The sequence below is a fragment of the Myxocyprinus asiaticus genome, chromosome 17 (assembly GCF_019703515.2).
Source record: "Myxocyprinus asiaticus isolate MX2 ecotype Aquarium Trade chromosome 17, UBuf_Myxa_2, whole genome shotgun sequence".
NCBI lineage: Eukaryota > Metazoa > Chordata > Actinopteri > Cypriniformes > Catostomidae > Myxocyprinus > Myxocyprinus asiaticus.
The window spans coordinates 17,603,345-17,619,183 of NC_059360.1; the positions used below are offsets into that span (position 1 = coordinate 17,603,345).

Genomic DNA, 15,839 nt, shown 5'->3' on the forward strand with positions numbered 1-15,839 from the left:
CCTCTAGATTGTATAGGCTCAGTCTTAAAGACACAACCACCTGCTGGCAATGCCAATCGGAGGATGGAGACACGGCCCATGTTTTTTGGTGGTGTGTTGAGATCCATGGGTTTTGGATGAAGGTTCAGAGTTTTTTGTGTGACGTGTTGGGCATTCGGATTTCGTTTTGCCCCAGACTCTGTGTTTTGGGCAATGGGGAGGTCATCGACCAGTGTGATGGATGCCAAACAGAATGTTTTGAGGGGATGGAAGTCGGCTGGAGCACCCCTTTTCAGGAGTGGTGCACGGAGATGGGGAGGGTGTATGAAGATATGGTATTTAGTAGACAGGGTAATTTGGATTTGTTTGTTGGGACATGGGGCAAGTGGTTGGTGTTCTTGGAGAGCTCTAGGGGAGAGGTAGCAGAGAGAGAGGTTTAGATGTAGATGTTTGTATGTAGATGTTTAGATGTAGATGTTGTAGATGTCTACATCTAGAGGTTTAGATGTAGATGTGTGTGATTATTATTATATATATATGTTTTTTTTTTTTTTTTTTGTATATGCTCATGTGACCACGGGAGTGTTTGTTGGGGGTCGGGGTGGGGTCGGGGTAGTGGTGGGGATTAAATGTTAAATGTTTGATTCCATGTATATATATAGTTCTCGTGTTTTCTGTGTGAATCAATAAAAATGTTAATCACAAAACCACCTGCCTAATATTATGTAGGTCCCCTTCGTGCCACCAAAACAGCGCCAACCCGCATTTCAGAATAGCATTCATTCACAATTGTACAGAGTAGCTATCTGAATTACTGTAGGCTTTGTCAGTTCAAACCAGTCTGGCCACTCTCTGTTGACCTCTCTCATCAAGGCGTTTCCATCACAGAACTACCACTCACTGGATGTATTTTTTTTGTTGTTGTTTTTTGTTTTTTTGCACCATTCTAAATAACTACTAGAGATTGTTGCATGTGAAAATCCCAGGAGATCAACAGTTACAGAAATACTCAAACCAGCCCGTCTGGCAACAGCATTCATTCATGCAATTATCTAATCAGCCAATCGTGTGGCAGCAGTGAAGTAGGGCTGCAACTAACGATTATTTTGATAATCGATTAATCTAACGATTATTAGAACGTTTAATCGACTATTCTGCAATAATTGCAACGATTAACCATTAGCAATTAAGCGATTATTCAGTTTGTGCCCCGACTTAAAAGGTTGTAGTAAATGTGCTTACTAACAATAAAGAGGACAAAATCATCTTTTAAAAATACCTCTAAATGACATTCACTGAATTAAAGGGAAAAAATACTTTTAAGTTTAATTCAGTAAAAAAATTCATTGCAAAAAAATCCTATTGTTATCAAGTGTTTTTGTCTTGTTTTCCATTTAAAATTGTCCTTAAAACAAGATAAATCCTTAAAACAAGATACGTTTACTTGAGAAGCAACATAAGATGTTTAGACTTGCTTTAAGAGAATGTATCTTAAATACAAGTTTATTTGGTATATTAGTGTATTTTTTTCATTTGGTTATACTTCTGCAAGTGCAGTAAAGACAAAATATACTTATATTCAAGATCTATTCTCTAAAAGCAAAGTAAAATGTACTTTAGCTGCTAAAGTAAATGTACGTTGTTTTAAAGGATTTTTAGATATTTATATTGGAAAACATGCCAAAACAAAAACAAATCAAAAACGTATTTTGTTGCAGCGTATAATGGGCCAAAGACTACCTCTCTCACCTTTCTGTTCACTTCATTCCATCTTTAACTCACAAAAAAACAAACTCTCTTATTAATAAAGCTGTGTATTGGCAATTTTCTTCACGATAAGAAATGCACAGTGACGCATATATTGTGATTCAATAAGTCGCGAGCCATCACGTTATATTCTAGCTGCATCAAGCGTGCACGCTCGAGGGATGAGCATCCCTGCGACAAGAGTGTGCATCAGCCGGGTGCAGTTTAAATCTCTCCCCCTTAGATCAGGTCACTTCATGCAACTCATAGAAGAGGCGCTGACCACACAGAGAAATGCCAGTTTCGGAGTTTGTAGTTATTTACATGAACTGCTTCATATTATTTGAAATTTAATAAAGCTATAATGCACTAAATGTAACTGCATTAATGATGCAACAAAAGGATGTTTTCTTTAAAGACGCTCGACACGCAGGTTTTGCTTCAGCGGAGCGGCAGCTCCAGCTCCACAACAAGAGCGCTTCTGTATTTACTTATTTTGTATTTTTGTATTATTATTCCCTCATACTTTGCGATCTATATCAGCTGTTTGCAAAGTTTAGAGTGCATCTGGACTGTGAGCTGTGTAATTCTTCCTCTCCTCAGTCAGGCGCGAACTGCAGTGCTGCTCTCGCGTGTCATCATTAGAGTTTAATGTGATCACGTTACGTTAAATGAGATCAAATCACTATTCGACAACCAAAATTTGTCTACAATTTTTTATTGTTTACTCCGAATGGTGCCAAAAAAAAAAATCCAGTGAGCGGCAGTTCTGCAGATGGAAATCCCTTGTTGATGAGAGAGGTGGACAGAGAATGGCCAGACTGGTTCGAACTGACAAAGTCTACAGTAACTCAGATAACTGCTCTGTACAACTGTGTTGAGAAGAACTTGTCAATGCAATTTGGTGCTGTTTTGGCGGCACGAGGGGGACCTACACAAAATTAGGCAGGTGTTTTTACTGCTGTGGCTGATCGGTGTATATGTACACACACACACACGTGCGTGCACATGCATGTACACCGTACTGTACTTACTCAGACAGGCTAACCCTAAATCAAGTATTCTATCCCTAGAGCATTTTTTGCTGTTGTTGTTTTTGACAGTATGACTTATGTTTATTTATATATATAATTCTAATTATAATTCATGCATTTTGTCTGAATAAAATCACCAGGTTTGTAATTTTTATTTTTTTAAATCTAGTTTCTCCAATTAGATTCAGTTAAAAAGATATTACTTGTTCATTAGATCTGTGATGTTTTTTTACTTTAAAGTCCTCCGAGCTGTTTAGTTATCCTTTAAACGAGACAGCAGACCCGCTAAAAACAGCAACTCTGGGCAGAGATTCACCAAAGGTTTCCAGACAATATAAATTTGAAACGGGACAGCATTTTTTCTTTCAAGCCAAGCAAAGTCTTTTGCCACGGTAAAGTCTTAGAAAATTACAGCACAGTAGATTGAGAAACAATTAAAAATGTAAAGTGAATTTAAACAGCAAGATGAAGAGATGAGACGTTAAAAGTCTTTAGGAGATTATTTTTAGCCAATGCTTTATGGAAACATTTTAATACAAGACTTTTTGATTATTACAATGTTGTGGTAACTCAATCAAAAGCTCTTGCCCAGCCAAAGGATCTCTCAGCATTCTGAGCTAATTACAAGGTCAGACAACAGCCAGCTGGACACGAATTCAAGAAAAAGTGAATGCTGCTTACACGCAAAAACATGTATACACACACACAGTATCATCTACCATGCAGTTTCATTTTCCTACTGGGTCATTCAAACTATGGCCCTTGACTACTTAGACTAAGTGCTCAATTAAGCATAGCTTGTTAGTCAGTTTCCTTTCCAGCTATGTTATTGCTGCCATGTGCTCTATTATGGTACTGTATGTGATACAGTGTGTTTGTCTAGTATGACTGTAAGCATCTTCCTAGATTTGATTCTGTGGAAGTCTTTGACATTGTAGTGACTTTTTCCCTTGATTACATTTTTGTGTTTTCATGTTGTCAGACCACTAGATTTTATGCTTTATGTGAGGGATTGTGGGAAAGGTTTGAAGAATATGAAACTTAAAGTCAACAGGAAATGGCTTTCGCAACCCATTTTACTTCCGTAGTGTGATGTGTTTCTGAGAGAAACAAAATATTTAACAAGGAAAGAAAATGTAGGACGCTAAGTGATTTTATCAAAAGGGAATTAATAGGATCATGAAAAGTGGGCATTAAATGTTTCCAACTGATAACACTTCTTTTGAAAAATCTTTCATTATTTTCTATATTGCTGCAACCTCTAATACATATATGTTAACAGCTTTAAACTACAGCATTAATTGTTGACATGATTTCAGAAGGGCTGCATTATCTACAACAGTGGCCCAAAACAAAGCCTAAATAACAACTGTTCAACATTACTTCTTGCCTCGGTGAAGTCAGCCAAAAGGAAAGAAGCGTTTCAAAGGTAGAGCAACTTATTAAATTTTTATGAAACATTAAAAAGTCTTAACTTTTTTCATTTGGAATAATGTGCACACGATGTATCGGCCAAACATCGGCCGATAAGAGCAATTATCGGACATCACGCGTATTTAAGGTAGAGTACAAGGTTTATCTGATCAGAATTTTCTCTTTCAGAGCTACAATATCATCTAGATTCGTAGTCTGTATACCAATCTTCGATTCGTTGTCAGATTTGTACACCCTCACAGTGGGTGGATCGTTTGTCTGCTCCCTGTGTTGCTCTGACGAAAAGCCTTCCTTGACGCTTCGCCCTTGGGTCTGCACATATTAGTAAGTGGATTCTTTTTTTTGCTCCCTTTGTGTCGATTCGAAACGGTTTTCTCTCGGCTCGCTTTCGTTCTGAAAGAAGAGGCCGGTCCCCTCTCCTCCCACCATATTCCTTCTGCAACTCCCAAGGGACCGCACGAGGGAGGCGATATGATCTGCGCACGGCGCACATTATACAATCACGTTTGGCGGAGTTTATGATCAGAGGGGTGCTATGTCACTAACATTATCCGTGCTAGGCATGCAGTGCTCGTTGAGATTTATCATGTTCATTGTGAGCAAGATATTCAAACGCTTTGCTCCCAGCTTTTTTCTGAGAACGCTGACGCTGGTCCCCTCGTCTCTCTATATCTAGCAAGGATGGGATAGAGAGTGCGTAGAATTTCAGAATGGTTGTCACCGGCTTGAGCCTACGTGTGACGAGGAGGAGGGCGTGGCCGGGCCGAAACGATGGGCACCCGGCGCTGAATCAGCCCAATCAGCGGAAGAGGGATAAAGAGGAGCCAGGGATGCCAGCTCGGGATAGAGACACACACGTGGCCACTGTGTGTGTGCGTTTATGTTTGTTTAAATTCAGTTCTGTCATTAAAGTTTACGTTGATTGCTCAGCCGGTTCCCACCTCCTCCTTGCCCATCCTTACCCGTTACATCGGTGCTGAAACCGGCGGGAAGGAGGAGGGATGCACTGTCGTGGAGTCCTCGCGTCTGCCAAGGGAGGAGCCGCGGCCATCCGCCAAGGGACGGAGGAGTCGCTGCCAGCTGCCGGGTGTCAGAGGAACCTCTGTCGTCCGCCAGGAAGGGGAGGAGCCATTCCATCCACCAGGGGTCATAGAACTCGCTGCCGTCCGCCAGGGGAGGAGCGTGGCCGGATCATAATGATGGACGCCCGGCACTGAATCAGCCCAATCAGCAGAAGAGAGAGATAAAGAGGAGCCGGGGACACCAGATAGAGAGAGAGCCGCTGTGTGTGTGTGTGTGTGTTTAAATTCAGTTCTGTCATTAAAGTTTACGTTGATTGCTCAGCTAGTTACTGCCGCCTCCTTGCCCATTCTTTACACGTTACACTACGTTTCTCCTCTTCTCCATCTTCAGGGGCCTCGCCTGTTCTCTTGTGATTAACAGCTTGCTCTGGTGCGCTGCAATCATTCATGGTGGTTTTTATGTCAGGGATATTTTGTCACTGGGCTTCATTAATGGGACATGTACGCGCTCAGGTGAGGCGCTTACCATAATTTCCACCCCTTGGGCAGGGAAATAGGACAAAGCGGCCTCCGAGATTGCGATGCTTGAAGTTTCTTGCTTGAGCCTTACTACTTGGCTGCTCACATTAGGGGTCGCCACAGCGGACCATCCGTGATCTGCATATTTGACTTGGCACAGGTTTTACACCGGATTGCTTGAGCCTTACAAAAAAAATAAAAATAAATAAAAATGGGTGAATGGTGTTCACCATGTTGGTGGACTTGACGTTCTCCATATTCAGTGATAGGTCTTTGGTGCTGTCACTTTTCAGTGCTTATTGAACAAGTTTCTTGTTTGAAGAAGAGCCAGGAAACAGATAGTGTCATATCCTTTTAAACGCAGGGCGTTTTTATGTCTTTTTGAATTATTGTTGGCGAAATGCCAGGAGATTGCCACTGTCTCAACATAGAGAATTAGGCTCCATGTCACCTAACAGCCATCTTGCTTTCCTTGCTGTGATGAGCCGGGACACAGGTCATTTTGATGCCTGTTGCCAGAAAACGGCCATGTCGCAGCGCAGAGCACTATTCTGGATGTTAGATACTTGAATTAGACACTTGCGAAGTCTCCGTTCAAGATGGTCACTCCAGAGTACTTCCTCTGGACTGTTTTATGTTGGCCGACCTGAAAGACGCATATATTCAGGTTCACATAGCCCCTTGCCACAGGAAGGGATTCACCTTCAATCCCCTCAATGGGATTCACGTTCTTGTTCGGTCGCATCCAATCTTGAACTTGTCATGCCAGTTCATCCTCTGGTGCGAGAGACATCCCCTGTTTATTTGCTGGTCACCATTTGCAGATCTGCTTTGGAGACTTCATCCTCAGAGAGTTCTGATGTTATGGAATCTGCTGTGGAAAGCTGAGGCAGACCTGTTTTCCTCCCCAGAGGCCACACATTGTCGCCTACGGTACTCCCTGACTCCTGCTTCGCTGGGCCTGGATGCCCTATCTCACAAATGGCCAGCGGCACGCAAGTATGTGTTCCCTCCTGTTCACTTGCTTCACCAAATTTTGTCCAAATACAGGAAGACAAGGAAACTGTGCTGTTGGTTACGGCGGAATGGCAAACTTTCGGGAGATGGTAAAGCTGTTGGATGACCCCTGTGGAGGATTCCACCATGCAGACCATACTCCACTTTCTGCAGGAGCGTTTGGACACGGGTCTCACCCCATCTACACTTAAAGTGTATGTCACTGCTATGGCGACCGGACATGACCACCTGGGTAGTTCATCAGTAGGCAGACATAAATTGGTCATAAACCTTTTACGTGGTGCAAGGTGGCTGAGACCTCCTTGCCCCGTCACTGTCCCTGTTTTGGATTCAGCGTTGTGTTAAAGGTGCTCACGAGTCCCCAGTTCGAGCCACTAGATACAGTAAGCTTATGCATACTCTCATTGAAGACTATGCTGCTTCTCATGTTGGCTTCAGTAAAACATGTCGGGGACCTTCAAGCATTGTCAGTCGGTGACTCTTGTTTAGAGTTTGGACCGGGCTTGTCAAAAGCCCCTCTCAAACCCAGGAAAGGCTGCATCCCAATATTTTGACCACTCCCTTCAGGGCTCAGGTTATCATCCTTCAAGCTTTCTCCCCTCCTCCATTCGCTTCGGACGAGGCAAAGAAGCTGCACACACACTCTGCCTGTAAATACATTGATTGTACAGATCATCTCTTTGTTGTTACAGATCAGCACTTTGTATGTGCCGCAGGCCGTTCAAAAGGTTTGTCCGTTTCCAAACAAACAAATTCCAAGACATGCAGTCTTATAGGAGGCTGCTTTAGCTAAAAAGGGACAAGCTTCATTATTCATAATTCAGTTTGTGTGAGGTAAGAACATTAAAAAAATTCAATCTTAATTTAATGTGAGCCAGAAAGGAGGCTATTCAGAATTCAGTGTATGTGAGTTTAGAATGTGTTTTTTGTTTCAGTATTTTGTTTATAGCTGAGACCAGTACTCTGAAACATTTTTTTCGAAGTTGTGTAATTAATTATCAGTGATTTGAAACAAGGTAGCATACAAAAAGCACATCCACCAATCTCTCTATCAGAAGATATTGTTCAAAATATTTGGATATCTATATCGGGACACAAATTTTGAATCAGTGCATCCCTATTATAAATAAAGTAAATAGGGTCAATTTTGATTTCATGTCTACTCTATAGGCAGAGATAACACCCTCACATTAAAAATGCCACAATTTCTTTACCAAGAAAATGCACCTCTTCTCTTCAAATATTTTTAAAATATATTTCAAAATGAGTAAATTTGCTTGACATACACAATATTCCCCAACAGCACATTTTTAAATACTAAAAACAATGTAATGTTTTATCAAAAATGGATGTGGTTTGCATTAACATCAATTATGTATTTATGATTTGGTAATACACCATATTGTATTTGTTGTTGCCAATTCAAAGCCATCTTTTCCCTCTGCTCCGATGGGCTCCGAATGACTCTTTAATAATTTCCCCCGGAAAATGAGAGCAAGCACTGGCCCAGGGACAGCCTCCCATGTCGAACAATCATAATCACGCAACTCTAACCATAACACTGCAATTATCCTTATTGCTTACAGCAACACAACATGCATGATGGATGGAATATGCATGTGTATGTGTGTTTGTGTGTGCAGTCTACAGTAGAGACGTCTCCCATGTATGTCCCCATTTGTCCCAGCTCCTCTGCTCAGTTTAGTGTGCAACATTCATAAATCATGTCATTAAGATAGCGTCGGCGGTCCCTGGCTGGCTCATACATTACTCCAGCAGACTAAACTTCATCCGTTCAAGAGAGAGGCCCCCCAATCTGACACACAGCTGATTCAACAGTGACAATCCACATCACATGCAAACAGTAGTTCAACAGTAGTTTTTATCGCTTCCCTACTTCGGATGTAGACATATGGATCAGAGGGGGCAGTATTTTATCACCGGTGCAGCTACATCAGATTGCATGCATTTGATCACATGATATTAAGAGTAATTATGTGGTTGGTCCCGGGTTCTAGCGCATGTACCTGTGGGAGGTATATGATCTGTTTGCAGAGTCTAAGCTCCTTGCTGCATATGTTACAATTATACTACATGCCTGGTTGCAGTCAACTGATTTCTTGTGACATTATGGTCCTGCACATTTCCTCCAGCGGTAATTAGTTATAGCAGTCAATAAATCTCCTCTGTTTGTTTTTGTAATGTTTATTATGGTTTAATTTCGGGGGGTGGGGGTGGGGGGGATTTAGCCCCAAATTTAAACATCGAAGAGCAGATACTACAAACACAGTCATCTTTTCTTATCTGATACTAGACGATTGCTTAACTGCAAAATTATCGTTAGAGCTTGAATGAAAACGTGCATTTCATAGAATTACTTACTATGTCCAGTTTTGTTTGTGTGTGTGTGTGTGTGTGGAGTACAAGATGGTTATTGGGAGGCATAGAGAAGCATCCTCCAAAATCAACATTACTTCAAACATGAGGTCATCTAAACATCTGTCCACAACATGTCCAAGTGGAGCTCAATCAAAGGCCTGTTGAAGCATGTACAATTGTCTCTGGAAAAAAATATTAGGCCTAATTCAGCTCTGATTGTAGTGGCCAATCGTGAGCTGGAGTGGAAACATGTAGTTTGCGGCATACATCTAATGTCAGCGAATAGTCCTCCCAGGGTGCCCCTCTCATTTGCCTTTATTTATTTATGCTTCTTTTCACTCTTTTCTTGTTCTTCCCGATTGAGGCTGTGAATTTATTTGTTCGATGCTGCCTAAACTTTATTTCACAGTTTCAAACCAATTAAAGCGTTTTAAATGAGGGTCTGTTGCGGAGGGGTGGACTGAGTTTAATTATACTTAGCCTGTCTGTCTTTGCCCGTCACACTCCATTTGCAGTCGGCGGATACTTTTACACAGAAACTAATCATAACTAAAACATTTTTGTGTAAATCTTACCAAATTACTCTGCATAAAAGGGGCAGGGAGAGGAAATGAATACTAAAAACACTTAAGGTAACATCTGACCATTTTTTCAGACCTTCTGGCTAAAACCAAGATAAATGAAGAAAAGAAAATAAGTTTCCATTAAGAAAATTTATAAAAGAACCTTTTTTTTTTTTTTTTTTTTTTTTTTTTTAGTGGAGCAAATGCAAAGTTTGCAATATCCTGCTGAATTCATTTGGGCCCATTTTTCACAACTCTATTTACTGTATATCGTCTAATGAGTCAGCTAATGGATGCAGAATTTCCTAAATTCCTGAATAAAAAGCATGTTAGTAAATATTATCGTATTTCTAAAAAAGTCATGCAACCCATCAAGAAACTGAGCCTGATTTAACACAGATACCTGATGAACAAAGAGGCAATACATCTGAAGGACAAAGTAAACATTTCTATAATTTAAAAAGTTAAACACCCGTCATTCTTCCAGTTGATTATTGTTTTTCTCTCTTCACTTTTTGTCTTTTTGACGCAAAAGTTTGAGAAATTATTTAAACTGTAGATTTATAACAGATGGGTAAAGGATGATGGCAACATTTACAAAAGAAAACCAACAAACATACCAAGTCTAATTAAAGAGCACCAAAGATGCTTTAAAAGTTTCTTCAATAGAAATTCTTCTACCATGTCAGCTACAATGCTACCCCCTTGTGGTAAACGACTTAACATGTTAAGACTTTCTCAATGTAATTACAGTATGTGTAGTCTACAAACTGAACAATTGCAGGCTATAACACACACCATAGGCCCCAATTTCTCACTATATGAATGAATGGAAAGGCTGTGAAATAAAACGAGTCCTGGTAGGATATATAAAATATAAAACGCACAGCAGTGACATTAACTCTTTGTGTTTAGTTTGAGAAAACTAAACTATTCCAAGCCTAGAAGAAGCCAATTGAATACCTGTGACCAGGTCACACATAAACCTCCACAGCCTAGTTAACAGGCTGCTGGAGGGTGAAAGAAAGAAAGATAGAAAGAAAGAAAGAAAGAAAGACGTTAAGATTGTTTAATACATAAAGCCTTTATGTGCAATGATTGTGGCAGTTAAATTGCCTGACATAAGCAGTACAAACTCTTAACTTTATGCAAATGCTTGAGTTCTAGCCAGTAAAATTATTCCATAGTTAGGGTCATTTCAGTACCGTGAATTTGATCACCATATTTCTGTAAACATGAAGCAGCAGACTGATATTCATGGCACAGAAAGTGGAGTGAAGTGCTACCACAACAGACCCTGCTCATCAAAGATGTGGGCATTTTGACTAGCTCAGAACACATAATGAAGCCCTGCGCAAAAATAAAAATTACAGTAAAAAGCAGTTGGCATTGCTGCATTTTACAAATGCAGACATTAAGGAGGCGTTCACACACGACACGTTCTTGCGTCCGCTATTTTTTATTTCATAGTCCTACAGAATGTGCGTTTTTTTTTTTTTTTTTTGTACCCTGAGTTGCAAGAGAATGCGTTTTGTTCGCTTTGCTCCTTCTAGCTGTTTTAGAACGCAGCAAGACGTCCTGTGTGAATGCCCCCCAAAAACATTCATCATTTTATTTAGCCAACAAAGGTAAAAACAAAGAAAAACAATAGGCTAATCCTCTTCTTCAATGCTATTCGAGTCCGTTTTCTACAAACATACATGAATTTTCCACGCACGATTTATAAACTCAAATGAAGTAGGCTATAATCTATAAACTTAAGCAATCTTTTAATGCCATAATTTAATTGTTTTACACTTAAAGACATTTGGAAAGAAGAACTACAAATGAACTGTTTACAAACGGAACTACTGAAGTGCTCGTGTGTAACCCGCGTCCAATTCCTAATAGTGAGTGAGACATCCGGTTGTTGAAGGACTCTTTCAATCTTTCAAATCTTTAACAGCAACATTTCTTTCCTTTATCCAGCCAAAGACATGAGAACATTTGACAAATGACACGTTAAAGCAGCTTTGAATGTTTGCTAACCGGTGTTAAATGTTTAACAGCAGCGCGCGAAGCTACAGAGTTTGTAAACAAAACTTTGTGGATTGTGTGAAAGAGAAATTATTTTTAATTGCGCGTCTTACCTGCTGATCCACCTGCAATGATTTGATGAGACGCCTCTCTCAGTAAACTCTGCTTTTTAGACATCATTTCTTTTTCTGGGTCTGTTTGGGGAAAACAAGCCGTTAAAGCACCGCTGGCATAACAAGTTCTCTGGGCACCTTTTTAAAAGATTACTTAAACTTATTTTGTGATTTATTATTATTATGTATTACTTTGTACTCAAGGAAATAGTTCAAACTGATAATGTCTATTTTTAGTTCAAACGTGGACATAGTAATATGATATGTGCTGCGGACTAAAGGTGTCTCTTTTTAACCCTTACTTTAGGATGGTATTTTCAGTTAAAATTGTTTATTGTTGTCCCTCTCTTTGAGGAGATTCAGCGCACGTGAACGCGGAGCACTTCGACGCTGATCCGACTGACACGCGGCGTGCTGGCGAGAGCTGAAACAACAGAGGGCGGGATTCGTGTCCGCGCGCGCTCCCAAGCAATGGGGTTTAATTTTAACTCTGAATGAAGTGTACAGACTGGGGTCATAGTCACAGGCCAAATGCTAGCATTTTCTGTCCTCCGAGGCTTACAGACTAAAAAGCACAATGAATAAGCTATTGCTTGTTTGCTGTGGTCTGTAATTAAGTAGGCCTATTTGGGCACTAATGCTACACTTAAAAATTTATGAATTTTATTGGATCATATATAAAAACCAAATGGCATCTGCAAACATTATGGTAGACCCTTTGCTCCAAACTAATTAAATGTGTTTCAGTTATTTTTGCACTTAATTTTAACCATGGTAATTTTAGTGCATGAAGACCGTTCCCCTCAAGTTCACACAGGTGTCTATGGCGTCATTTTTATATCACCAGAACCTGAATTTGAAAAAGCCTCCGACTTCATGATCTTGAAAAAAGACTGGGTGTAATTTGTTGTTATCGAAGATTTTTGCTGTTAATTTTAAATATTTGAAAATATTTTGTGTGAATTCACCTAAAAAAAAAATTCAGGTTGTGAAATTCAATGTTTTATTATTCAAGGTGTGGATTTCAGATCATGAAATTCAGGTCTCAATATTCAGGTTGTTGAGAAATTCAGGTGGCAAAATTCGAGGATGACATCCAGGAATGCAAGGAAGAGCAAACGAGCGTTGATGTAATCCATCTCTCTCTTGGACAATTGAAACAGCTCAAAAAAAGTCATTTTAAACAACTGTGACAACAACACTGTGAAAACACAAAAAGGTATACTTTGGGGATACTTATTATAATGTTTCATTAATGTGTTTTGAAGAAAAGATCAACTTAATCAGTAAATTGGATCCTTCACCTAACAGCAAGTTTCATCAAGAACTTATTTCATAATGATATGGGCAAATGACATTTACCAGTGGAAACAAATAATCAAACTACCACTTTTTAACTGCAAGTCTGCAAAAAAAATTAAATAATCTGTAGTCAAGAAGTATTAAATAATAAATCTACAAATAAAAAGATATATTTCTATACATCTGTTAAACAGTTGTGAGATCAAAAATGATTGAACATTTATATAACTATATATATATATATATACACACACACACACACACACACACACCAATTAGCGACAACATTAAAACCACCTGCCTAATTTTGTGTAGGCCCCCCTCATGCTGCCAAAACAGCCCCAACCCAGATCTCAGAATAACTTTCTGAGATTATATTCTTCTCACCACAATTGTACAGAGCGGTTATCTGAGTTACCGTAGACTTTGTAAATTCAAACTAGTGATGGGATGATCGGATAATTTTACTGACTTGAATCTTTGAGTCTCGTTCAGCAAAAAATGAACAAATCTTTATTCAAGTAATTTCGTTCATTTGAGCAGAATTAATTAAAATGTTACATTTTCAGTAGCCAAATCCCAATAAGGGAAAACTGATAATGCAGCCAAAGACAAATTATGAGAAACAGGATTGATTAGTTCACCTCTGCAATCTTCATGTATGTGTCGTTCGTTCTTTTGTCACGTGACAGCCATATTTGCATAGCATATACGGCTGTCACGTGACAAAAGAACGAACGACTCGGACCAAAAGAGTTGAAAGGTGAACTAATCATTTCTGTTTCTATGCGGTTTTCACTTAAACGAACGGAGGTTGCACGGCCAACACAAAATGAACAAATCACTCTCTGAGACTACTCGTTCTTCTGAGTCACATAAAAGATTCATTCAAAATGAACGAATCGTTCATGAACAACCCATCACTAGTTTGAACCAGTCTGGCCATTCTCTGTTGACCTCTCTCATCAACAAGGCATTTCTGTCCACAGAACTGCCGCTCACCGGATGTTTTTTGTTTTTGGCACCATTCTGAGTAAATTCTAGAGACTGTTGTGCGTGAAAATCCCAGTAGATCAGCAGTTACAGAAATACTCAAACCAGCCCATCTGGCACCAACAATCATGCCACGGTCGAAATCACTGAGATCACGTTTTTTTCCCCATTCTGATGGTTGATGTGAACATTAACTGAAGCTCCTGACCTGTATCTGAATGATTTTATGCATTACACTGCACCCACACGATAGGCTGATTAGATAATCGTATGGATGATTGTTGGTGCCAGACGGGCTGGTTTGAGTATTTCTGTAACTGCTGATCTCCTGAGATTTTCACGCACAACAGTCTCTAGAATTTACTCTGAATGGTGCCAAAAACAAAAAACATCCAGTGGTGGCAGTTCTGTGGACACAAGTGCCTTGTTGATGAGTGAGGTCAACAGAGGATGGCCAGACTGGTTTGAACTGACAAAGTCTACGGTAACTCAGATAACCACTCTGTACAACTGAGGTCAGAAGAATAGTATCTCAGAATGCTATTCTGAGATGCGGGTTGGTGCTGTTTTGGCAGCCCGAGGTGGACCTACACAATATTAGGCAGGTGGTTTTAATGTTGTGGCTGATGTGTATGTATGTATAAATATATGTTAAATTAATTTATCTGCCTTCAGAGAACAACAGCGTGTGTTTAATCATTACATCCAAGGTAATATGAATCAGTATATAGCTACCTCTTTTTGTTACTGTAAATAAGTAAAATAATACAGACCTATGGCTGACTGAAACAACAGCCACCTTTACCTGTTTTGTAAGTGTGTGTTGCATGTCTTGGCTGTTTAATAATATTTATTATATTTATTATAATTATATTTCACTTTCTCTTGCACATTTGTACTAGTGCTGAATGAAAATATAGTGAACTTCGAATGTACAACACACATTCTCTTCCTAATTGTTTACATTACCGGGCTGGATTGCTTGAGTTAGCATGCCATCTCGCTTTTTATCAAAATTCTGGATAGGCTAACCTCATATGTATTACATATGTAGACTACTGATGATTTCTCAGTGTCTTATATATTATTTTTATTTTCAGGCAGACCACGTACCTTCATGATAATACAAATCTGGGCTCCATCTATATACTTTAGAGTAGGGTTCTGTAATATGTGCATTTGCATTGTACCCCTTACTAAAATTAGACAGCAGTATTCCATTATAGTTTCTTTTGTTTTGCATGTAATGCATGCGTGAAAGATCAAAAGTGATCATTACACAAGTCATTTAACCTTAAATGTCAGTCTTTTTCTTCCTCACATTTTCTTTTAATTATTAACAATCACACACACACACACACACACACACACACACACACACAAAACATAATAATAATAATACAGAGGCCTATAAATTATTCTTTCATTTCCTGTAGCTATTATTAATCAGGTATTATATTAATTTCCTATACACTCAATTTGTGCATATACCAAAAAAAAAAAATAATTCACAGTAATGCATGAGCATATTGATCTGTTACATTTGACATCACTGTTTGATCACACTGCCTTTGTGACCAAAATTCCATTTACTTCCAGACAGTGTGCTGCACTGTGGGATGCGAAAACAGCGTACACATTTTTTGTTTCTATTTATAAATCTTGAAAGTGTTACTGCTGTTTACTTACCAGAGCCAACATTTTTTATTTTTTTATTAAAAT

General features: G+C 39.3%; 1 protein-coding gene across 3 annotated transcripts in view; it reads right to left on the minus strand.

Annotated features, from left to right (window-relative positions):
• LOC127455045 (mitochondrial 2-oxodicarboxylate carrier-like) overlaps positions 1-12,247 on the minus strand; it is a 154,073-nt gene extending 141,826 nt beyond the window's left edge. For all 3 annotated transcript variants that reach the window (XM_051722600.1, XM_051722599.1, XM_051722598.1), the window contains exons 1-2: positions 12,125-12,247; positions 11,823-11,903 (exon numbers count right to left, since the gene is read on the minus strand). In XM_051722600.1, the coding sequence (XP_051578560.1) occupies positions 11,823-11,889 (67 nt within the window). In that variant the 5' untranslated portion in view covers positions 11,890-11,903; positions 12,125-12,247. The remainder of the gene's footprint in view (positions 1-11,822; positions 11,904-12,124) is intronic.
• Positions 12,248-15,839: the final 3,592 nt, after the last annotated feature.